Genomic DNA, 24,983 nt, shown 5'->3' with positions numbered 1-24,983 from the left:
TGAAGAACCATTGTCTTCCTTTCTCCCAAATAATTTTATTTTCTATTCATTCATTGATTGCATGGGTTCTAGAGGGGAAGGGTTGATTTTTTTTTATGTCTTGTTCTTCTTTAATCTTAAATAAGATTTAAGATTACAGCAACATTATTTATGCACTTAGCAGTAAATGAGTATGGTTGCATACATGAGTTAAGAGCACTACTCAAAGTTCAGTTTTCTACTTATAACAGTTATTTTGGATGTGTCCACATATCTGCCTCAACTTCTTCATTCAGCTGAGGAACAACTGAACAAAGTTCAGGATTAGAACACAAGAATAGCTTTCAGTCATTGCCCAATGCAGACAGACTTCTTTTATGATCCTTATGACAATTCAGAGACACAGATTTAAACCATCCTCAGGTTTCAAAGCCCATCTGTACAACAGCTATCCAGGCAATAACTCTGTTTTTTTTTCTAGAGAATATATTTCAAGATGAACTAAATAGCAGCAATCCAACTAGTACTATGGTAATTAAATTGAAAGAATCACCAAGCGGAGGGGATCAAAAAGTAGGAAAACAATTATGATGATGTAGCATTCAGCATTTTCTGTTTTGGAAAAGCATGTCTGAGTTTTCAAAGAAACACTTCACACAAGACATTTGTAACTGGCCTGGATATTTGAGGACCTACAATTTCATTTACACAAAACTAAGTTCTCTTGACACTTGAAACAACATTGAGAGGTGGGAGTAGATACTGATCCATCATAAAAATCAGACATTTCAGCTGAAGAACAGGTGAATTCACCTAAAATAACACTACATGCAGGAACACTATAATAATTTACTTGCAATATTTGTTATCTATACCCTAAATACCTCAGCTTTTGCAGTTCCTATTCTTTAGTGGGTAATAAACCACTAAAACAACCATTTCTGTTATAAACCAAAAGAATCATCATCAATAAACCAAGTAGAAACACTTGCACATTTCAAAAATTAGATAATCTTTGGCAAAATGAAGACATTCAAGGAAGTGGTGCTACAAACAGCTATCTTGACAGAAGATGCAGCACTCATAGTTTTAGGCAGAATATTGTATCCTTTCCTTGTACTTCATACCAGTCTTTTGGCATTGCCCTTACTCTTCTTTACTCTTTGCAGATGATGATCAGGAGAATAAGGAAGTACAAATAGAGCAGGGTACCTAGTTTTCCATAGAGGATACCCTATTTGACTTTTCCTGCTATGGTTTAACAGTATTTGGCTAAGGAAAAGCTCTTAAAGCCATGCATTTAACAGTCATGGCAGAGCTGGCAGGCAGTCATTTGTAAAGCACAACATAGCCAGTTCCATCTGTTTCCTATGTGTGTTCTGAATAGCAACAGATTTGGACAAGGGGATCTTATTTACTACTTGAAGTTTTGTCAACTACTGCAGTTTTTCATCTACTTCTCCATCTTATATTAATAATTAGGCATATTTCCACTGAAATACATTTTTATATTTAAGGGTAGTATTAAGTTATAAGCAAGAGATACATATTAATTATAAATAATTTTACCTTGTGACAGCTATTAATACTATTAAACTTCATTTTCTGAAGAGAAGTTCCTCTACAATACAGAACTACAGTTTTATCAAGACAAGAATTAAAGAACCTTTGTTACATATTTATCAATCTGTCAATTTAAGACAAAAGTTCCTTACAAGAAATACTCGACAGCTTCCTTACTGAATGAAAAAGTAACCAGGACACATTGTCATCATGGAGACAAACAGCTATCCTGCAGCTGTGCTCCTTGGCAGAAGCTGATGCAGCAAGCTCATTAAATAATAAATAAATAAAGGATGTAGTAACATGAAGCTATTATAAGAGATCAGCTGCTGGATACATCACAGTGCCGAGTGCGCAGCTAGATATGACTTCAACTAATCTGGACAAATATACATGCACACATACATATTTGTCCCAATTGTTTATATAAATATTGATATTACATTTATATTAAATTATTGGATATAATAGATAAAACAGAAATATTTTCTATACCTTTAGATATAAATATTTTTATATACCTTCTTCTGGAAAATAAAGTGTTCGTCTTGAGTGAAATCAAAGACCATGGTTTGCAGTTCCACATTCTATCTAAACAGATTACACTTCAGAGGAAGCATTTACAAAATATAAATTAAGAAAAGAATTAAATATAACTAGTAAAAAATAAAAATAAATGAAGAAAAGCATGTCAAAAATTCTGCATGAGAGGGAATCCAGGAACAGAACCAAATCACTTTATTAATGGAATAATAAGAGAACAAAAAATTATGTAACATCATTTATAAGAGATCTGTCAACAAAATAAAGGCTGCTACCCAAGGCTATCAAGTTGTTGATCATGTGAAAACAAAAAGCTACTTCTTGTAGAATTTTACAACACTAGGTGAAAAAAAGATATTAAAAAATTTCAAGGAGCGTAAGTGCTTAGACAGACAACTCATTGCAGTATGTCAAACTTTTAGAAAAAGAATTTACTGAAAATTTTGTTCAGCAATTTTCCAAATGACACATTTGTCGTGGATCTTAAACTTCTTTGCAAGACAACAGCAAATCAGCTTTCTGCATTTCCTGTTCTTCATGAGCTGCCATCATTACCATCTGCCTGCAACCTGTGAGGAACCCAAACTCCAGCACCCATTGAGAGGAGACACTTCCTCTGGCAGAAACAAAACCAGAACCTAGTGTTTCTTTGCAGCAACCTCAAGGTGCACTAAGTATTTCCAGACTATTTAATAGTCTACCACCTCAGTTATAGAGCTAAGCCTTAGCCACCTGCAGGCTGGTGCCAGGAGAATCCTTACAGCTCCTCATTTCACAGCATGGACACCCCAGGATCCCTGAGTACAACAGTTCCATTAAACTAACTGCATTTGATACGGATTCTATCATCATTCCTCCATATGTTTTTTTGAATCAAACATGTCTATAACACATTTAGAATTCCCACCATGACAAAAGCCATGAACATCTGACAGCTTGCCAAAATACACACCTGCAAAACCGTAAGGTCATGAGAAGAACAGAACAATTTTAGTGAATTTGTTACTTGACAGATTCACATTTACAGGAAGATATAATGAGAATTAAAACTTAATGTAGCATTCCAAGAAAGATAAAGAAGAAATACCTCTGCACTGGTTCTATGAGCACCAAATTTGGTTTGTGTAACCACAGGGAAGGGAGAAGAAGAAGAAAAAAAATCCCCGAAAACAAACCAAAACATCTGCTTGGAGAAGTGTAACTTACACACTCCACTCAAACTTATTCTCATGTAGAATTCAAAAAACTGGGGGGACAGTGCAGGAGAAGACAGAGGGAAGAATGGCAATAACTTGATAAGCTATTTATACAATTATATTAACACTAAAAATCTCTTCACATGCTCAGCTACACAGATGACTGAGAAAGAAGCTGCCTGTAACCACCATATCCAAAACCTGTCATTAATATCAATGGATAAACATGGAACAAGAAATACACACAGCAACACAGGGAATATACTGTATCAGAACAAAAAGCATCATGTCCTGACTTAATACTGAAAATAATGAACTAAAGCCCTTTCAAGCTTTATACTAAAAGCTTAAAGCCGTCATCATTTGCCATCCTATTTCTGAAGCATAAGGAAAACTTCATCAGGACTGCTCTAGAAGAGAATTTAGACCATTCTTTGTGGCACTATTATCACCATGGAAAGTCAGCCCAAAACCAACATGGTCTTTAAAAGGATATATGATGTCAACTAAGTGTCCATAAGACACAAGCCATTTGCAAGTGTCATCCAACTACAGAAAATTATTTTGAAGTTTTGGTTATAAGAAATTATGCTGCTACATCAAGCTCAGAAACTGTAATGTGACCTGCCCTCAAGATCCCAGCGTTTAAAAGTCTGTCTGATCACATTCGTGATGAAATTCCCTCTGTTCCTTTACCTATCGTCTTGTGACAGCTGATGTACCACTGCTGATTTATATGCAGAGTAATACATACAGAAAAAATGTCCTGTATTAGTTAAGAACCACCTGACAACTGCTGGATTTTGGATAGGGATGCAGTAAGAACATGAGCTGGCAGCACAGACATCTCACCTGAGCTGGCAGCACAGACATCTCACCTGTTGACACAGTAGTATCGACTCTGGGAACCGTAAGGCGTGCACTGGGTTTTTAACCTCTTCCTCTCCATCTCCTTCCAACTATCTTCTGTACATTTTCTCTTGGCCTGTTTTTCTTCATGTTTTTTCTCCACATATTCTGCATATGTCTGGATCCTATAACTTTCAGCATACCGGCTGGTGTTTACAGCTATGGAGGAGGAGAATGATATTATACACAAAACACTTAAATGACAGCATGCCCTATACTGAAATAGCTTATTTGGAAAAGCAGAAGGCTGCAAGCTATTTGCTCTGTTCATAAAACAATTTCTAGTTCCATTGTTAGCAATTAAAAAAACAAACCCAAAATGCCATATTCTCTAGAAGTCACAACATCTGAACTAGATGCTCAAAGCTCTTCTCAAAGTCCAACTTTGTGCAAAAAGAGTTAAATCTACTTAAGACATTTCTTTTAAATTAGAAACGATCAATTCTTCAGTCGTAACCCTCTTCCAGATTGCTTGTTGGCAAGAAAAGATTTCCTGGATTTTTTCCCTTTTAGTCTCATTACTTAACCCAGCAGGTTTATTTTGCAAGTCTGCCAGGAAAAGACGACATTTGCAAAGCCTTTGCCAAAACTCTGTTTGATTGCTGTGAAACATAAGCTTATTTGAGCTGCATTTTTGGTTGCACAAGATATCCATGGAAGAAGCACTTAACTAACAGCCAGCTGGTTCCATCCTTGTATCTTTCTAATGCCTGATCTCCCTTAAACCAAAAAACACTTCAAGTTCAAGGTAGAAAGATTTCTGTCAATGCAAAATTAGAAGCACTTTAAAACTAAAGAAAAAAACTTTCACTGCCTCCACTCAGTAACAATTTAACAACATTCCTTCAAGCCCCAGCATCTTCACAGCTCTCAGCCTTTAGTTTGTGAGCCAAGCTCTGGCCTGACGCCATCCCTGTAACAGATGAATCAGCAAATTAAACTGACTGTCAACTGGTGTCTTCTGCTGCTTTCAGCCTAGCTCTCTGAAAGAGAGTATTGTAAACCAACCAGAAAACCAGTTTAAATGTAAACAAAACAAAGCAAACACCCCCTCCAACCTCAGATTGTTGTTCTGCACATTTTAAAATACTGTCATTGTAGTGGAGACAAAAATCCTGATTTTATTATGTACTTCCAATTTTTTACAGCCATTTCAGATGCATATCCCACTCGGGGATTCTAGCTGAGCTGTTATAAATACATGTATTCTGTGCTACCTCTGGTGCAAGCACTAGAGATGGCAAGCTCCAACAGCACATTTCAGAAAAGGTGAGGAAGATGGGAGGATGTGTTTTTTTCTCCTCTTTCAGGATGCATCACCCATTCTGTGTTTTTGCTGTGTAACAGTGAAACAGATATCTATAATACCTGCCATGGTATAGAGATGCTGCTGTTGCAACATACATAAGACCAGGCAAGAGTGTTGACTATTTAATTTTAATCCCGAGTACAGACAGCAGTAGTTATGATTAACAGCCCCATGAGACAGTTGCACTAACCAACAAGTATCAGACATTCCTTCTTTCATTGCCCTATATTTGTTTTGAGCTGTGAAGCTACAGGATCTGTTTGTAGGAATTAGGACAATATTTATTGCCCATGAAGTTATGGGGCAGGCATCATGAATGAATTAATAAGGCTCACTGGAGTTTACTGCATGCCAGCCAACATTCCTTGGGGGAAAATTTGTTTAGTTAAACTCAAGCATGTTTTTACTTGCTAAAATCAAGCACAAAGTTACCATGGATCATCCGATACATAATCTTTTGTTAAAACACAATAACATTATTTGTTTTGCTACAAGATATGAGCCAAAGTTATGGGTCTGCCATTTAATTCCCTGATAAACTCAGCCCTTTCTCAAGGAAGAAAAACAAATCATTTGAGGCCTAAATATAATTCTAAAATAAATCTGTACAAGAGTCAGTATTTTTGTACTAAGTCAACTCTACTTTCTTGAAATAAGGCATGTATTTTACAGCAATCCATTCATATGGTACATACAAATAGCATATATATTTAACATATAAAATGTTACATGCTGAATATTTTGCTTCATCATTGAAAAACTGAAATGAAGACATATGGAGAAGTCTAAGGAGCCACAAAGATAAAACAATCTTGCATGGTCGTCTTGAACTGAAGGGCAGTTCCTGGTAGGAGTTTAATACATTTCCTCTGATGCTTTTTTGATGGATGCTGTCCATATTGATAAACAAAGCAAACACAGTTAGGTCGTTCTGCACTCTAAACAGAAGAAATGCACTGCTAGAATGCTCTGTGAATTCTAAAAAACTAAAGAGAACTCAGGGGGAGAACCTTTCTGTGAGAAACCTGACCTAGTAACCAACACCATGTGGCTGCATTTCACATTAACTGCAGCCCTAAAGTTTCTGTCTCATAGCAGAATAACAGTAATTGCAAATTCTTTTAGGAAAAACATTTCTAGAGGATGGCACCCTCCCTCATTACTAGGGAAGACATCAAACAGGCTGACTGTCATTGAGTGGTCCAAGAGGAATGTGTACAAAGATACCTTTTTGTCAAGTCCTTGCTTTTATGCAGAGCAACATCCTGACAGATGGCCACTGACAAAATTAAGCCTCTTAATAAAAAGACAAATATGTTGGTGTACTGTGTATGTAAAAGAAAAGCCACAATATAGAAATACAATAAACACACAGAGCTATACAGATTAAGGCTGCAATACTAAACACTTAAGCTTATGAAATACTTCAGTAAAATTTCACCTGTGAGGCCTTTAAGTGACCTCTGTATGGATGCTGCATTAACCTTATCTGATCATGTTCTCCTTAGAACATGGGAGCACTGCCTCAGCCAGAGCAACAGTGTGCAATTAGTGAGCAGCTAAGGCAGTATTTGGTTTTACTCTCAATACTCACCATATGGTTCCACAGCCTTATACACTGACTACTAGGGCTATTCATGCCACATGTAACAATCCAGAAGTTTGCCATGATGACAAAAGTGCACATGCATAGTCCAGTATTTCAAAGTAAAACTAAGAAGTGGAAGCAGCAGTGCTGTGTGCCTATTTTATCAACAGAAAGCAGACTCAACATCCCAAATCAGAGGCCATCTCTTAAATTACCTAAATGGAATTAAACTGTCCCCTACACAACATTCAGGGCTGAGTTCTTCACAGAAAATGTACAAATATACTCCCAGAGAAGCCATAAATCCTAAAGAAACATGTACATGATCATGTAACCATGGACATTATCAAGGTGTAAGCAGAATCCAACTACACTTTGTTAAATATTAGTGAAACTGTCAGCGTAACATTAATGGTCCCTTTTGTTAACCCACATACAGTTTTCAGTCTTTCAAGCATATGTGGACAATTTCTGCTGCAATGCATTAAAATGTTAAACACACATGACTAATTAGCTGACCGGAGTATCTTAAGTATATTTGATAAGAGCAACTATCTGCAGGCTGTACCCAAACTGCTAACACCAATTTGTACATGGTGCTGCCCACCCCTTTGATTTCCTCTCCTGTATCAACTTAAGATAGAAGGTGCCTATACAGACTCTAAATATCAGCTCAAAGTCAGAAACCTCTTTAAGAGATGAGCATAGAAGTACACCCATAGCAACATCTTGCCTTGTATTTATATTGTTTCACAGTCCTCCAAGGCTTTTTACAAAGTCCAGAAGATGCAGACATTTATAGGAACAGGTTAAAAACCAGGTCACATTATAGTTATTCCTAAGTTCTTCACTTAAGCATATCTCACTAAATCACAAGTACAAACAGTGACTTTTATTACCAAAACAATTCATTAAAGAATTTAAGATGAGGGAATAGAATAACAGAATTGTTTCTGAAATGCATTAATCACAGAAAAAAACCAACAGACCCCAAACCAATGATATACCAAGAATTTTAAGCAATTTTACAGTAAAAATCACACAATTTTTGGTAATTGAAGTTGCTTTAATTTATCAGCTTGGTTGACTCACTGCTTTAAGTATATGAATTTCTACTAACCTGATTTCATGAAAATCTATGAAAGACTATAATCACCTGAGCTTTCAAACAAATAGTATTTCCCAGCATGTAGGCCACAGAACGAGCCTCCCTGGTTGTCATAGCACAAAAAAAGACATAGAGCAGTGCCAGAAAGATTCAATTTTAATAATTCAGTTCTTTCCAAAATATGTACTTGCTATAACCAAAACAGAATTAAAAAAAAAATCAAAACCAAACCTACCAACAACAACTACAAAAAGTAGTGATGATAATGTATACACCAAGCATTTAGACAATGGATAAGTACCTGAGGTGACAGCAGTGGGGAATTTACTGCAGCAGCGTCTAGGAAGGCTTTAATTGACATAATTTTTTATCTGGAACTACTCATTACAAGTTATTTCATTCTTATAACTATATATGGATGAAGAAACAATGGCTCTTGCTGCTATGGAGCAATTGCTATAAGGAGGCTGCTGGTGAGCCCTCAATATCCTCTGCAGAGCTATGAATGTATGAGGAAGTATGAAAAACACTCCCAGGATGTTCATAAGGAATTACAGAGATGCACTGATTGTACATCCAGACCCTAAAAGCTTCTTTAGTTTTGCTTAGTAAGGATAGATCATGGTAAACTCAGTGGGGTTTTCTAATCTGTTTTATTTCTTTTTTTAATTGTGGGAATTCTGTCTGAATAGCTCTTAAGTGCAACTAAATTTTAGCCAGTTATTCAGAAGTGCTACATGCACTGCTGCTCTCACTGGCCCCACAGCATTTGATGCCAGCGTTTCAGTACATGGGGTGACACTACCAGAATATATCCCAAATGATCATCTATAATGGCCTAATTCCAGCCATTGTTCCCTGAAGTAAGGTTATGGGTCAGAACTCACATAAATGCCCAAAAAAATTAGTAAAACCACTAAGAGCTTCTGGATTCAACTACAGTCAAACAAAATCTTTTAAATACTCCAGCCCCAAAGCCTCCCTCAAAACAACATAAAATCCCCAAACCACCAACAAACCCAACCTAAAACCCAACACACCAAGAAGACTGTTTTCCCACATAACTAACAGCAATATTTTCAAATGTTTGAATAAAAATTTTAAAACTTAGGTCTGCAGAGACTGCACATTGCTTATGCACAGTCTGTAGGCACATTAGCAGTCCAGGCTCTTCGGACACTTATTTTACATGTGTTCTACAATAGCACCAAAAGGCTTCTCACTGCATTTGTTCCTTGTAAATGTAAACCAAACTAAATGTGCATCAGTCCAAAGGGTCCTTGGAGGTGAAGACCACAGAAGTCTTTGACAGTTATACTCTGTGCAAAGTAACAGTGTTGAACAGCCTCAATAATTACTGCATCAAGTGAAGAAACCAGCACTATTCCACCTACGGGTTCAGGTACTTGGAGGATCATGGAATGAAACTCAAAATTCTCAAGCAAGTCCAGTTTGGGCTTGTCTTTGCTGCCACCCATGTGCTGCTGCTGCTGTGGAAGTCCAGTTCCTCCAAGCAAGTCAGTGGCTTTGCCATTAGAATCACAGACCCTGCTGGCTCAGAGCATTTTGTAGGAGCCAGTTAAAGTCTTAAGGCTGAAGTAAATCCAGCAACACTCACCTATTTGTACTTGCTCTGGCTGGCTCAGTGAGACAAATGCTGATGTATCATCAATCCATGAAACCTGAATGTTACCTAGAAAACCAAAAGAAATTTTTATGACTATTTCTATTTTAGACTCAGTCACAGATTTTTATCTGATATGCCATGACATAAAAAAGCCAACTAAGAGTAACTGCACTTGAGAAGGCTTCTGCCTGCTGTACAGGTGTGTAGTTCATACCCAGTTGCACAAGGGCCTGGAAGTGTTCAGAAAGTCAGGGCAGCATGAGGGTCTGTACATCCCAGACCCTCACATCCTCCCTTCAGGGCTTCTACATGAGTCTACGAAATAAACTGAAGTGATTTTCTGGGAATTTCAGCCCTTTACTCAAATAAATAACAGCTCTTTGAGTGATGATAAATTCCAGTTGAAAGGGGTAGGTAGAGGATTGATCACACCAACGGAGAACTCCACTGCTGGGACACTAAATTTTCAATCTCTGATTTGTTTGAATCCCACTATACATCATTTCCTGGATGTGAACTAAAAACTTAATTTGAGTCAATATGAGGACAAATGCACAAAATCATGAACCTCATTTGGAAGCTGTTACAATGGAACAGTGACTGGAAATAAGTCCCTCTATTCATCAAGCAGTTAGTGCATTTTCTATGTGAATGGCTTAAAATGTCACATTAGCACTAAAAGAGCTCATAATCAAGCAAAAGCAGAGGAAAGGATTCCCATTCCAGACACAAGGTCTTATTATAGTCTGAAATCCATTTACATCTCCTATGCTTACATCTCCTGTCCTTATCTAAGTGCTTTACTGTTAGTACAACTCAGATATTGAAAACTGGTGCCATTTTTTTCACCTAGACAAGAAAATCAAGTTATATATAATGTTACACCACCATTTAACCTTCAGACATTACAAGGTTAAAAACAACAATGCAAAAAGGCTTAAAATACATTTATTCCCAGTTGTTTAATCTATTGAAATCTAATTTAGTCTACAGGTTACAAGGTTATAGAAGTCTCTTCAGAAATCCAGCCAGATTATAAACAGATTTTCTAATTATAAAAAAATAAAAGCCTAGATAGATTTCATTCGCATGCTATACATTTGAGTAGCCAGCTATTTAGGAGTTTAAGTTATAGTCATTTTGATCATTGCCAAAACCACAATTAATTCAGTATGGTCTCTGACATCTCCCTGTACTGAAGGGCTAAGGCTGCCATTAAGATGAGCCTACACCATGAAGTTAGAATTTCTGTAAACCCTTTTTAGGGCACAGCAATTCAATTTCTAATAATTTTGCCTTTGAAGAACACAGAACTTTGCTGCCTTTGGATAAGGCTCTTTGGTGTAGGGGGAACATCCTTTTGGCAGGACTCTAACATTTCACAACACAAACAAGGCCCCAGCTGACTCGTGATTGCAGCTCAGAACTGAAGTGCAATTTGGTAGGACCCTGACATGCAGTTTCCTTTAAAGGACAGAAATTACTGTACAAATTCATATTTATCTAAATGCATTGATAAGTCTTTGCTCTAAAATTATTTATGTATAAAGTTCTCCAATTTTGTATTACTAATTACAAAATTTTCTAAACAATCATGTCAGACATCTGAGACCATATTCTGTTGTAACTCTGGAACACAGAAATGCAGCCCAGATTGTGTCCTTTTCCTATATATACAGTTTATTAATTTCAGTCTACCTGAGCAGACTGAAAGATAGATCAGAAAGAAAATTCCCCTGAATACCTTGCAATTGTGCCCTCAGTATAAAATAAGATCAGTGATTGACAAAAAAATCTCCTAAAAGAATTCAGCTACTATTCAGAAGGACTTCAGCATCCATATTTTCACTAAGTGCCAAATAAAAATAAATTAATAAAAACCCAACCTATTAGTGGCACAATTTCAGTTTTAGATCAGGCCGATGCATTCCATATGATTTCTGACTTGGTATTTTTAGCTAATAAAGGGTTTCAAGACCTGCCAACATATCTTGCTTTTATACTCAGATTTATACATTTTAAATACAGAATTTAAAGAAAGTCAAACATTAAATACCAGACACTGAGTTCCAATCTGAAGCAAACCACAAGAAATGCTTTTATGTAACTCTCCATGCTTAAGAAATGCTCTCTTCAGACTGCCACATTTCATCATTATTAAGAAGTAAGAATTGAGGAGAGATAAGATTAATAAATTAAATCATTCAGCAATACTGCTAAGCACTCAGTAAATACTGTGCATTTCAGAAGTATGGTGAAATGCAAATAAAGATCTGGAAAGCAAATGCAGCTGCAGTACAATATTTAGCAATCACCAGAGCCCCGTGCCAGCTCACTGCAAGGCCAGTGCAGATAAGCCATGGACAGCAGTGTAATGGAACACCAGCTCTAGAGAAATAAACCAGGAAACTTCTCTCTCTGCACTTCTAGAATACATCAAGTCTTCAACACTTTGAAGAATGCCACTGGTGGTGACACTGGTGGACTATGACATGAGAGTGCAAGTAAAATGTGCTTCTTCTATAAAGAAATTTGAAAATTCTCCATATATTAGCTCAAACATGATTGAATACACAGAATAAAATCATACTGATAGATTACATCACTGAAACATTTCCTTTTTATACTCTGTTCTTGTACATTTCCTACATGACTTCTACTGGTAATTAAGCAGTAGTTCTTATAATACTTTGATAATATGAGTTTTAATCAAAAGCCCAAAGACATTAATTTAAGCAGAACTTAAGGCTATACACTAAAGCTGTATTCCAGCAAATCCTGTTTTAATGACTTCCTATTTCACATCAGCACTACCAAATAAACAATGCAAATTTAAGAATCTGAAGTCTTCTAAGAGACTGCATAGTGCTGCAAGTACTTGTACAGTGAAACTACATACACCCCTGAGACTATAAAAACATCTTGCATGAACAGGTGTCCACTTGGTATGCAGGCAGTCCTGAAGGATTTCAGAATCATGAACACCCCTTCTAGAGTAGCAAATGTAAACCAGTTCCAAGTGTGACACTGCAGCCCTTTCAGCTGTTTCACCATATTTTGTTAGAAGCTCCATGGAAGATTATAATCTGCTTCAATTAATTCTAAAATAATTTTTCTGTAAAATTTTACTAATAATGCTTGATTCCAAGACACTTTGCTTTAACTGATGTACTACCTTAGGATAATTCATGTCTGCTACTGCCTTATTTTTTTTTTTACCTTTTGGCAAATGACTACTTCATGCTGTACCACTATGACCTTATCCACCTACAACAGGAAAACCACAGGCATTTCTGTATTCCAGAATTTTGGAAGGAATAATCTGCAGTTTGTTTTGAGATACCATGGCAAAAAGACTCTAAAAAAATATCGATTAATTACAAACCTGGAGCTTGTAAATAGAAATACGAAAACATTCAGCTCTAAAATCTGGATCCACGCGACCATTGGCAAGCCCCAAAGCGAGCCTTGAGCTGTGTGTGAGCGCGCCCCCTGGCGGCCGTGCCCGTCCCACGCACGGGAAGCGGCGGCGCTGAGGGGCACAAACCGGGAGCTGAAGGGCAGAAACCGCAGGGAGCCGAGAGAAAGAAACTGGGAGCTGAGGGGCACAAACCATCGGGAGCCGAGGCCAAACCGCGCTCCTCACCCCGAACAGCAGCTCCGCGAGAATCCTCTACATTCTCATGGCCTACATCTCCCAGTCGGGGCTATGAAATCCAAGCCACTACGCTGACCCCTGCTGCAGTGAAGGTCGAATGCTCACAAGGAACTGGAGGAGCTGGATGCAGCTCCAGAGACCCTGCACAGACAGAGTACCAAGCCACAGGAGACAAGGAGCAGGAGACCACCATCTATGAGCTCAGCTGTGCAGCTATCCACATTTCATACTTCTGCTTAGTAGAGCTACAACAGGACTACTGGTCCTCAGTTATTAACTACCCATTTTGCTGTTTCTTCTCACTTGGATGGTTCACAATCTGGAAATCAACTTGGCTATTTTTAAGCTTGCTTGCTTGCCCAGACTTACATGCTGGAGTTTGGCTTTACACTGACTGCAGGAGGAACCTTGTTCCTAAAGCCTCCTTCTGCCCCACACCAATCCCCATTCTGTTTTTCCACTTATATAAAATCTTACTTCCTATCAGGAGAAGCTGTAAATAAAAGGATAAAAGATAAAAGATCCACAATATTCAACAAGAACCAAAATAAAGATTTCTAAAGAGCAGTTAATAAGAACAGTAATTTTCAACACATCATTACAAAGTCCACAGGACATCGAATTCAAAAATGACAAGAAGAGATTCATCATTACCTACACTAGGAATAAGTCTACACCCACTGACTAAAAATAACAAAACAAACCAGAAGTTTACCTTATTAATAAACCCCAAAAAACCAATAACAACAACAACAAAAAGACTATGTCACTCACCAAAGGCACTGAAAAGCTGGTATAGGTCACTAGTCTTCCACTCTTTGGGAAAAGTAACATGAAGAACATGATCTCGTTTGGGCTGCACTACAAAACAAAAATGCTTTTGTTAAAATAAGAGTCACTGCTAGTATCTTTAGAATATACTAAACAATCATCTAATGTGGTTATGTAGCACTTTCCCTCCCTTTCCTTTTTAATAGGAAAGATTTATGAAACTGCATCAGATACAGTGAGAATGTGCCTGCACTTAAGCATGAAAGATATACTAAATCCTACTAGCTCATCTGCTTAAGAAATGGAAACAGCATTTCCTGCAGCTGGAAATGTCCACAAATGTAGTCCTTCTCATCCCTTGCACCAAACCAAGTTCAAGGACAGAAAAAAAAGGGGGGAGGGGTATGTCAACAACCTCTTCATGCTCTACCTTTAAAATATTTCTTAGCAATGGTTCAATTTTTGCCATTTTTCTGATAAGAAAAAACTTCCTGTGAAACAATGTTCAACTCAGTTTTTATATAATATTAGATACAAGCTAGAATAGATCCACTTTTTATTATTACTGAAAATTACACCAAGAAAAAAAGACAATGCAAATTTAAGCTCATCAAGGCCAACATCTAAAGAAGTGCAGACGAAGTCTTTAGTGTATATTGAACGTCATTTTAAAGCTTGGGTATTTGAGAGAGAGAATCCAAATCCAGCTGCTGGAAGAGGTAAGAATACAGCAGAAATTATTACTCTGCATCTTACTTTTACACACTTCTCCTAGTTGAAGTTCCTCATACTAGGGATGTGAGCTTTTATAACCTGTGAATTCCTATCATATTTTAAAAAGAAACAATTGGAACATTGCATTTTCAGGGACAAAGATACTGAAATATTTCACAATTTCCTACAAAACTACTTGCAGATCATTAATCAAGCCTTTCCACAGGTATCTGCAGAGATCTGTTTTGTTATGTGTGACACGTGGCTAAATCTTAAATGTCATTTTATGTCTGAGGGCAGAGGCTGAACCATTGAAGTCGAGCGCTCCCCTTTGCAATGCAGTGCTCCAGTTCGTTCAAGATAACTCAAGGGTTAACTACACACAGCTTGATGTGATCAGATTTTAAACTGACCACCTGGTAACACTCAGGAAAATCTTCTCTCTTCTTTTGCTATAGAGTCATAGGGACTGTTTTTCATTTCAGTGAATGATTAGTGACTTACCCTCCCGAATTCCTTTGTAATACAAACTTTTCTAGTTTCTGATCTCCTTAGCTTTCAGCATTAAAACAGGAGAACTTCCAAGGTGCATCTCATTCATAGAACAGGTGTCCAAAATCAGACTATCAGCCACTTGTTATTGCTAAGTGTTTTAATCTGTTTCACCTAAACAAGCTGATTAGTCTGACTTGACTAGAAACTCCCTGATGATAAATGACAGGAGTACACGAGCACTGAGAGTGCAGCCAGGCTGGACAGAGACACAAGTAGTTAAGGAAAGCAATTCCTTCATGAGCACAGGTGAAATCCTGTCCACTGAATCTGCTACTTAAACAAAAAGGACACAACTTTTTTAAGGACTAAAATTCAATATTTCTGCATTATACAAAATATAAGTGAAACAGCAAAACCCTACAAGCAACAGAAGATCAATTCATTGCTGTACAGCTTACTGAACAGAGAGTAACTCATAGTTAAATTATTTGTAATCCAGTAGTAGAAAATCATAGCATGAACAACTCCAATTTCAGATATTACAGCCCTTTTACATGGATTAGAGAAAAGAAACTATTCCTAACCTTCCTGTATCTGTTTATTCTTAAATTCACAGTGAATCTGCTGTTAAAATCTCTAAATTCTCCCTGCTCAGATGAAAAGTATTTGATTATTTTCCTTTTCTTTTTTTTGTTTGGTAGTAATTTTGTGCAGCAACTTTTTTTCTTTGAAATAAGTTTTTAACACACATTTTAACAAAAGATGATGAAAGTTTTACTTAACACGTTACTGATATCCATTATTTCAGGAAAAATTGCACAAGCTACGTGACAAACAGAAACATACAAATTAGAACAGTCACCTAGTCAGCTGTGCCTCATCTCTTTTTTAAAAATACAGACCCCAAGTGCACCTCCCACAGAAACCTGGCTGTACTCTTTAGGTGGCTTTACTGCTCTGCGAAACAGTCCCCCACAAACACCCACCAGACTGCTTCCCCAATCTACAGTGGGGTTTACAGCTCAGAACAGCAACTGAAGTGGCTACACCAGCCAGCCCAACGTGCCACCCCTGCAATGCTTTCTGTTTTGAGGCTTAGAAAGCCTCCTTGGCTAAGGTTCTCCTAGCCTATCTGCATCAGTCTGTTCTACAGGAGTGGCTTTCAGATAAAAGAGACAGACTTTGAGGCAGACTCTTTTTTGGCAACCCTTCTTGGCAAAGTGTCAAAACAATCCTGTAAGTTGGCCAGCAAGTGGAAGTAGCATCTTTACAAATTAGTAGCTTTGGCACTCTCTCAATGACCCAAAGTATTTACCCATTCTTCCACTCAGTATCAAACAAACAGTTGGGGAAGGAAGATGCAATGTAATTAGATTACCATTCCAGCAGAGCCAGAGCTCAGTGATCTGACCACCTAACTGAATTTAAAATTAAATTTATGCCCTTACAGCATGTACTTTCCTCTCCAACAGTTACTTCCATCACTCTAGAACTGCATTCTGTTACTATTACACTAGGATTTAATAGAGTCACACTTTAGTCTGAGCTTTCTGATGCAAGGAGTGGAAAATGTGTCCACATCAGTACTGCTTCCAAATGGCTATAATTTTCAAGACGCTGTGTATCTGACTCCTCAATATAAAATTAAGCTTTCATCTAATCAAGGACCAGACTGACCTCCAGGGCTTCACATTTTCCTAAGTCAAGGCATCCGTGGGAACCCTCATCCAAAGTTTTCCCCCTCATAATGAAACATCCCGTAACAGTAAGGACATTTACATTAGTAGAATCTATTTTAATTTAAATATATTATCAACTAGTATCAACAGCTCCAGGTCCATAAACTGAAAACAACAGAAAGGTAAAAATGTTTTAAGTAGTATTTTTCCATTGTCATAATCCCATGTGGCAAAAGAATCCTAATGTTTAGGCTGAAGGTAAGGAGAGGTACTACTGCACAGCAATTGAGAAACAATTGCTGTGGAAATTGCTGTGCCACAAGATTTTCAGAACCATTTGCTACTCTCTAGTTTGCATTCTGTATTTACTGCTGGGGTGAGGGGACAGAGTTAAGATCCCACTTTTTATGTGATATGGTACATAAGAATGGTAACCCAAAATAACAATAAAGCTGTTAATTTCAAACCCTCTCATTTAGTAACATAACTTGGTTTGTTTCATCAGCCCCTTTATAATGCAGATTCTCTGGTCAAAGTTGAAGAATTTCTGGGTTTACTATTTTGTTAAAGGAAAACAAGGGAATAGACATTTAAATCATTTCATAAGTAGCTAACAACCTAAACACAGCTGACAGATATGCTGATATCCTTGCTTTAGATATACATAATTAATCTTTACACTTCCTTCTCCAGGAAGTGTGTCAGAATGGTACTACTTTTACAATGAGAGAAGCTACTTACAGTCTGGTCCTTCCAAATTGAGATATGGTATGTCCATTACTCTCATAAGAAATAGCCTAGAAGCAAATGGAAAAGAACCTTTAGCAAATTTCTGCCTGAAGACCTTTTCCTTTTTATAGTTTTTTTACATGTTTCTTCTAAAGAAGCAGAATAACCATCCCAAACTTATCCTAAGCTATCTTAAAACAAAACAGACCCTCTAAACCCAATCTCTTATCTAACAACCAGATTTAAAAGTTACTTGGCATCATGCCAGGAATTTTACTTATTCAGGAAAACAAAGGCAAAAAAGGTTCAATTTGTTACTGCTAAAACCAATAAAGACAAGTGGGGAAGGAACCTTTAATAAGTGGCAGCTCTGTGCAGTAAGAGCCCCTTGCGCAGTGGGTAGTGCAAACATTGCCATCACTCTAAATACACATAAATCTCCCCATTTTCTGAGCACTTCAACATGCTTTAGACAGAATGGATCTTAAAACCCTTAAACTGCAAAAGCCATCATGACTTCTTTGGAGATAACTGGAATGAGTCTTTTCCTCTTTAACATGTATCTGAAGAGTTTCTCAGAACTTTCAATAAAAGCTCTATTTCCTTACAAAGTAAGATGAACAGCTTAAAATCCTGTCATAGGTAAAGATGCCACATTGATGTTACAAAACATTTGCTGTGTATAGTGTTCACTGGAAGGCTAAAATAAATAACTTTTTCATCATAACTTAAAAAAGCTTCTAAAATGCTTATCAGATTGCAGCCACAGCATTCAACTAAGTACTAACTGATGTAAACAGCTGAGTTTTTCTAAGTACACAGACTGTTCTGTAATTCCCTAGGGATTCTTTGTATCATACCACACTCACTAGTAGTTCCTAAGAGTTTGAATATTATGCCCTTATGATTCCCTGTATCACTGATAAGTCTACTGGAATGCAGTTGTTAACTTGGTTTTGCTACAAATAGGAGAAAGAAAAAACAATGCAAACATTGGGGTAAAACGTACTCTATGGCAGGTTTACAGGTGAGCCACAGGGGGAGAGAACTGGCACCAGCTGTGCCACACAAGTGGGAGGTTTTATTTAAAAAAAAAACCCAAACAACAAAAAGTAGGTTTGTTTTAAGCCAAGTTATTATCTACTAAAAACACAATGAAAACTTCTGGGGAGAAGACCAGTTAAGCTTCCCTCCCTCAGGTTTTATCATACTGAGGAAACAGTACAGTGGCCAACCACAAGAACACACTTATGACAAAAAAATACATTTACCTGAAATTAATCAGGATTAATTTTTTATTCCCTGAGACAAATCCTACGTTTATTTTTTTGGCCAAACAATTATGTCACTAAACAGCACACACACACACACACACACATACTCCCTGTAATCTAAATACTGATTTTAGTAAGAAGTGCACTTCAGGTGTGTAACAGCAGTAACTGCATTGTGCTGCACTAACTTCCACCACATGGATTATGAACACCAAGCTCCAACATAATCCATAATTAAGTGTCCATAACTGTGGTTCTAGGATTCTTCATATATCTGCAGAACATTTAAATTAATAAGACTTTTCTGTATGACAGCATGAACTCTACTGAATTAGCTGGATTCATGAAGTTGTGAGTTAGTGGTGTGAAAATCAGTGTCAGAACTACATTTCTTAAAAAGCTAAGCAGACCAAGCTAAAAAATTGTTCTTTCCTACACTGTTTAGGGACTACAGTCAGAGGACAGAGTCCCATTGCTCAATAAGAATTCTGAGGGATTTTGAGGAAGCTACTTGGAAAACAGTTGTTTCTGTGGCAAGGCAAACAGAATGAGGAGAGGAAGGCCATCATTGAGCCAGTCACAGCAGTGCAGAAATAGTCTCAAGGAGTCAACATTGTTCCTCTGCACTGAGCTAGGATGAAAGTTTTCACAGCTGTGTGGTGAACTGTGCAGAGAAATGGATCTAACTGAAAAAAGAAAAGAGATTTTTTTTAAGCCAGCTCAGTTTACCAGTCCAGGTCAGTGACTACTTCACTCTTGAACAGCCAACCAGGAAGTTGTGGCTGACTACTTCAGCCACACGTGGCTGCAAGCACAGGAACAGCAACTGTTTATTGCTACAGTGAGAGTGGGAAATTATTCGTCAAACTACACAAAACCACACCAATCTCATTTTGCAGTAATTTTGCAGAGAAAAGTAAATTAATATAGAAAAGCTGAGGGATTTTCAATACATGCCAGAGAACATAGCTCCCTATGAGAAACTTTCTACAAATATAGCACAAACCCAAGTAATTTGCATGGATTTTGGTTTCTGATATCCATTGTATAAAAAACATTTCTAAGCTAATGTCTGTTTCTACAGACCATGATGCTATTCAGCTCAATAAAATCTGGTGTTCTCATTTCTCTACACCTCTTCCACCCCCTGCCTCCAGCTATACCAAAAGAATAAACAGCATTCAAACAACCCAAGGAGATACAAAAGAACATTGTCATTAAAAGTTTGTGGGGCTTGTGGGTGGGGGCTGGAAGATATGGAAGAGCCATTGCCCTAAACCAGTCAAAAAATTTCAAACCAACTTGAAAGGATATGAGACAATAACAATATCCAAATTATACACATAAGAGTTTAGATACTGCAATAAAGAATCCCATCATCTCAACTCATAAATGTTCATTGGGGATTACTCACAGCAGACAAACAGGATTTTTCAAAGATGTTGTATATACAATAAAGCATAAAGATTACAGAAATGCATCTCTGGAATTCCTGCCTTATTGAGTTGTTTATCATATAACTTACTGCATTATGCCTAAAAGAGCCAAACAACCCTAAGGGAAAGTCTGTTTTTAATCAGTTCCACTCTCACAAAAGCCCTAAAACTAAAGATTTTACCTATGTTCATCATTAATCTATATGAACATGAACATATATCCTGGCCATCATTCTTGAACAGCCAACCAGGAAGTTCCATAATTTTGCTGACATAATGAAAGACATCAAAATTACTCTTCAAAAGAGAATTACCTTCATTTGAAAGCTAAGTTCATAAAAATCAAAGCTTGATTTTTTTAAATTTTAAATTTACTAATTTAAATCACATTAGTGACAAGCCCATTCAAACAGGAAACATTTCCAAAGTCCTAGCAATGACATGAAAGTTTTATCACTAAACTGTAGTTAAGTGTTAACATCTAATATAGAGATATCTTGAAATTAAGATTTTATACACAACCCAAAAAATCATGGTCTGTTTTAAAGAACATTTTCAAGACTGACTGGATAATAGTTTGAAATTCAAACTGAGAACACTGCTTCTAAATAGCTGCCTTACACTAAACTCCTCTGCTCAGCTTCTTCCAGGGAAAACTTGTGACACAAGGTATAACTTTCATTTGTTCAGCTTACTGTTTGCATGTTGTAGTTTGTGTTTTGCTTGAAGAATATGACTACAGCACAAAGGAAAAGGTTTCCTTGTTCTGACTGCTGCCCACAGGATCAGGTAGAACTTCTGGAGGAAGGAGGAAGATAGTTTTTTTTCTCCCCAGCAGGAAGAGAGGATGCTCAGCCAGGGAAATAGTCTAGACCACAAACTAGAGACAAGTAGCAGGAAGCTGGCTGGCAGCCCAGAGCATACCTGCCAAAAAGCCCCAGAAGCAACACCCTGAGGGAACTCTGAACTGCAGAGCCCTGGATGCCACTACAGGTACTAAAAACACCACGTGCCGCAGACAGAGACCTGCAAGGACTGACTGAGGTGAGCAAAAGACTTGTTCATTTAAACATCCCACAGCTCTGACTTCTGATATGTACTTAAAACATTCTTTATCCAAAAAAAAAAAAAAAAAAAGAGTTGTCTTATTCTGGTTTTGTTAGTTTTACATTTTAGGAGAAAGAGAACTAGCTTGAAAAATACAAGCCTTGGTCTGCTTGCTGTAAGGAAAAGATGAGAAAGTCTCACCTCTAGGCTCTGACTTAGGTGATGTGGCAGATGTTAGTTAGAATATGGCAAAGCTTCTAAAATTATGTGAAGGTAAGACATGGCAAGTCTTCCAAGTTTCCATGATTTAAAAATAATATATAGCTTCTCTAAAACAAGAAGCTACAAGTTCTCAATAATGGCAGAATGGACAAACATTCTTTTCTTGCAAACAGTAATTTTCATTTCTTGCTTTAAAAAAAAAAAAAGAAAGGCAGCTGCTCTCCCTACAGTTAGTTAACTCTTCCCTTCTTCACAGTCAGGCAGTTAACCCTAGAGCCAGAGCGGACACAGAAGGCTTCCTCTCACTCACTCTCACAACTTTGAAAGGTCACTCCTAGAGGAACGTCACATTTCAAGTACACAATTAATTTGAAAAGCTTAAATTGAATGTACTATTGTGACAGCTCTAGAAGTTGCTGTTTATACTCGTTGCAAATATGCATTTCTAGGAAGAATTTGGGTTAATTACTGAAAAATTAACCTGCTTAATTGGCACCTACTGCTTGGCATGTGTGTTGGTGTTCCAGAAAACAATCGAGTGACAAATCCCATCTTAAAATGAAATTGTGCTGATCAATTCTCTCTTTACCCTCAGGTTCAAATCAAGCAATCACTGTGGGTCCATGTTTCATCTAGGGAATATTTGTAGCATCTGCTAAAATATATGGAGCTACTGCCTCACATGTCTCAGTGTCAAGAGAATCACATAACTGCTGTCACTATAATTATATGATTTTCAGAACAATGAAAGGTGAAAGCCACTGATCACAATGATTTTTCTCTTTTGTGTGGGCCATCTGAAGCTAAAATAATTAATTTTGCCAACTCTTGTAATACAGGTTTGAAAGGATGGAATTTCTCCTGAATTTACACAGACAGAGCAAGCACTAGAATCTTTTTAATTTCAACTCCTTTTTCTACGTGTCACAGATTTCAGCATCTTTAGAAGTTTCCTAAGGTAAAATCTACAGCTTAATTAAAAAGATTGACTCTGTGCATAAACGATTCTAGATTCCCCAAGTTTTACTTCAACTTGTTCAAGGAGTTTGCAAGAAGATCCAATTCAAAAGCAAACTACTGCTTATGGCATCATCCCATAAATCATACATGTATACTTCTTATGCCATCTTAAAAATGGGTTACCCAACAATGTCAATACCAATGCTTTGTGTTATTGGAACTGACAATACCATGGGGATATTTTAGTTTTTCCAGACTGCTGAGCACACTCAGTTTTCACTATCACCAGTTACTGAGGGTCCTATAACATAAAGAACACCTGACCAGTTTTTCTTCAGTTCCACCACTTCCAAAGCTTACTCCAGAAATAATGGCAAGGCCATTAAAGGAGTCCAGGGACTCTTCTAAGTGTCCTTTCACAGGTCAGCAGAAAGTAAACCATCCTCCTCAAAAGACAAGGTATTTACTTCATAGCCTCTCCAGCACTGCCAGTATGAATCGGAAAGCCAAAAAAACTTCAGTTTAAAGAAAAATGCAGTTAGTTATTGATTCCACAGCTAGAGAGAGACCTGCTGAAGCTGGCATTGTACTTCCTTGTTTTAGCAGGTTTTTTATACAGCTACTTACTTGTTAAAAAATGGTTCAATGAGTTTTGATCTAGCAGACACATGGTTTTTCGGAGGACTGAGGAAAGAACCTGATGAATGAAGAATAAATTCAGTATGTAATAAGCAGCTACAGAGAGCACCAGGAAGAAGGTTTGGAAAAGATTTCACATGTACCTAGGAAATTAGCCATGGAAATGAAGCACAGTCCAGTAATGTAAGCATCATATCCTGCTTCATGGAGTTGTTCAGATGCTGTATCGTACCTTGGAAATCCTTCTGCACTTTCTGAGGGGAAAAAGACATTTATAAATATCAGAGAAGATAAAGATTGTCCTGTAGGCTTATTTTGTTAGAGCATAACATCATTTGGGGAAATTTATACAACTTTCAGACTCTTTGAATTAAGTTCTTAAAAAAGCAGTTTTGTTTGGCATTTTAAAATAAGAATAGGTTCACAAGATGGAAAGTCTTTCCCATTAAAAAGCCCTTAATCCCCAGACCTGCTCAGCCAAAATGGAGCATTAATTGTAAGACAGTGACAGCAGAATTCCCCACAGAGTCTCTTTTCTCCTGACTCACATTTAAGAGAACAGTCTAATTAAAAGCTTCACTATTAACCAGATAAATAGGTCAGATTTTTCAAGATATTTAAATGAAGACTAAACTGAGTGATTTAAAGATGTCTTTATTGACAAATGCACTTGGTGTTTATGCTCTGCACATTCAGCAATATAAAAAAGTTCTGCTCATCTTGATTTTGATCAAGCATTGAAGCTTTCCCTTTCAACATACTCCACTCTACAGTATTGCTCTCCCTTTTCTAAATTAGCAGCTTAAGAAAAATTCCAGAACCTTGAGCTAAGCTTGCCCTTTGATTAAATATCCTTCTGTTCACCTCAAAGCAAAAATCCCTTTTTCCTACTAAAAGAACTTTAGTAATTTCTAGAACACACACAACTGGTCACTGCTGTGTAAGTTTTCTTAGTTTTGTTTGTCCAAGAGCCTTCTGGAGTGCTCTGGCTTTGATCTAAAGGACAACCACCAAATGAAAGTTTTGAACAAATTTCAAATTAATTCCCAAAAATCAACCTAAAAGAAAACAAATCCATCATTAGAAGATGATGAAACTGCTGTTCACTGAACTCATCCATTCTTTTCTGTCTAGATTGCTATGAAGTTCCAGGTATACTTCTAACTATAATTGCACTGTATGTACAGTGCTCTCATTTAAAGTCCCTTCATCAAAACGCTAAGTATTAGCAGGGAATTTATATTTTAGACCAAGAACAAAAATAATCAAAACATTTCAGAAATAAGAGCATTTTGATATATCCTTACCAACTTTAGGAGGGCTGAATGGAACCTCTTTTAAACGTTTTTCCAGTTCTGCAAGTGATGTATTATTAATGAGCTCCTGCAAGAAAAACTATCATTAATTGCCAATGCCAAGCACATTTTCCCTGGAAACTGAAATCAAACAGGATCAAATGAGTATTTACTGCTGCCACCTGGTGTTCTCTAAGGATTTACAGAAAGCCCTATTTCAAACTAATGCACCAGAGGTGTGT

The 24,983-nt window shown here is 37.2% G+C and overlaps 1 protein-coding gene across 3 annotated transcripts in view; it reads right to left on the bottom strand.

Annotated features, from left to right (window-relative positions):
- Positions 1-24,983, bottom strand: part of PARN (poly(A)-specific ribonuclease) — a 41,712-nt gene that overhangs the window by 3,779 nt on the left and 12,950 nt on the right. For all 3 annotated transcript variants that reach the window (XM_030229806.2, XM_030229808.2, XM_030229807.2), the window contains 7 exons: positions 24,754-24,829; positions 23,590-23,700; positions 23,435-23,504; positions 17,881-17,936; positions 14,255-14,341; positions 9,814-9,888; positions 4,160-4,349 (listed from right to left, as the gene is read on the bottom strand). In XM_030229806.2, the coding sequence (XP_030085666.1) occupies positions 4,160-4,349; positions 9,814-9,888; positions 14,255-14,341; positions 17,881-17,936; positions 23,435-23,504; positions 23,590-23,700; positions 24,754-24,829 (665 nt within the window). The remainder of the gene's footprint in view (positions 1-4,159; positions 4,350-9,813; positions 9,889-14,254; positions 14,342-17,880; positions 17,937-23,434; positions 23,505-23,589; positions 23,701-24,753; positions 24,830-24,983) is intronic.

Source organism: Serinus canaria, chromosome 14 (genome assembly GCF_022539315.1).
Source record: "Serinus canaria isolate serCan28SL12 chromosome 14, serCan2020, whole genome shotgun sequence".
Classification (NCBI taxonomy): Eukaryota; Metazoa; Chordata; class Aves; order Passeriformes; family Fringillidae; genus Serinus; species Serinus canaria.
This window is presented reverse-complemented; position numbering and strand designations above follow the sequence as displayed.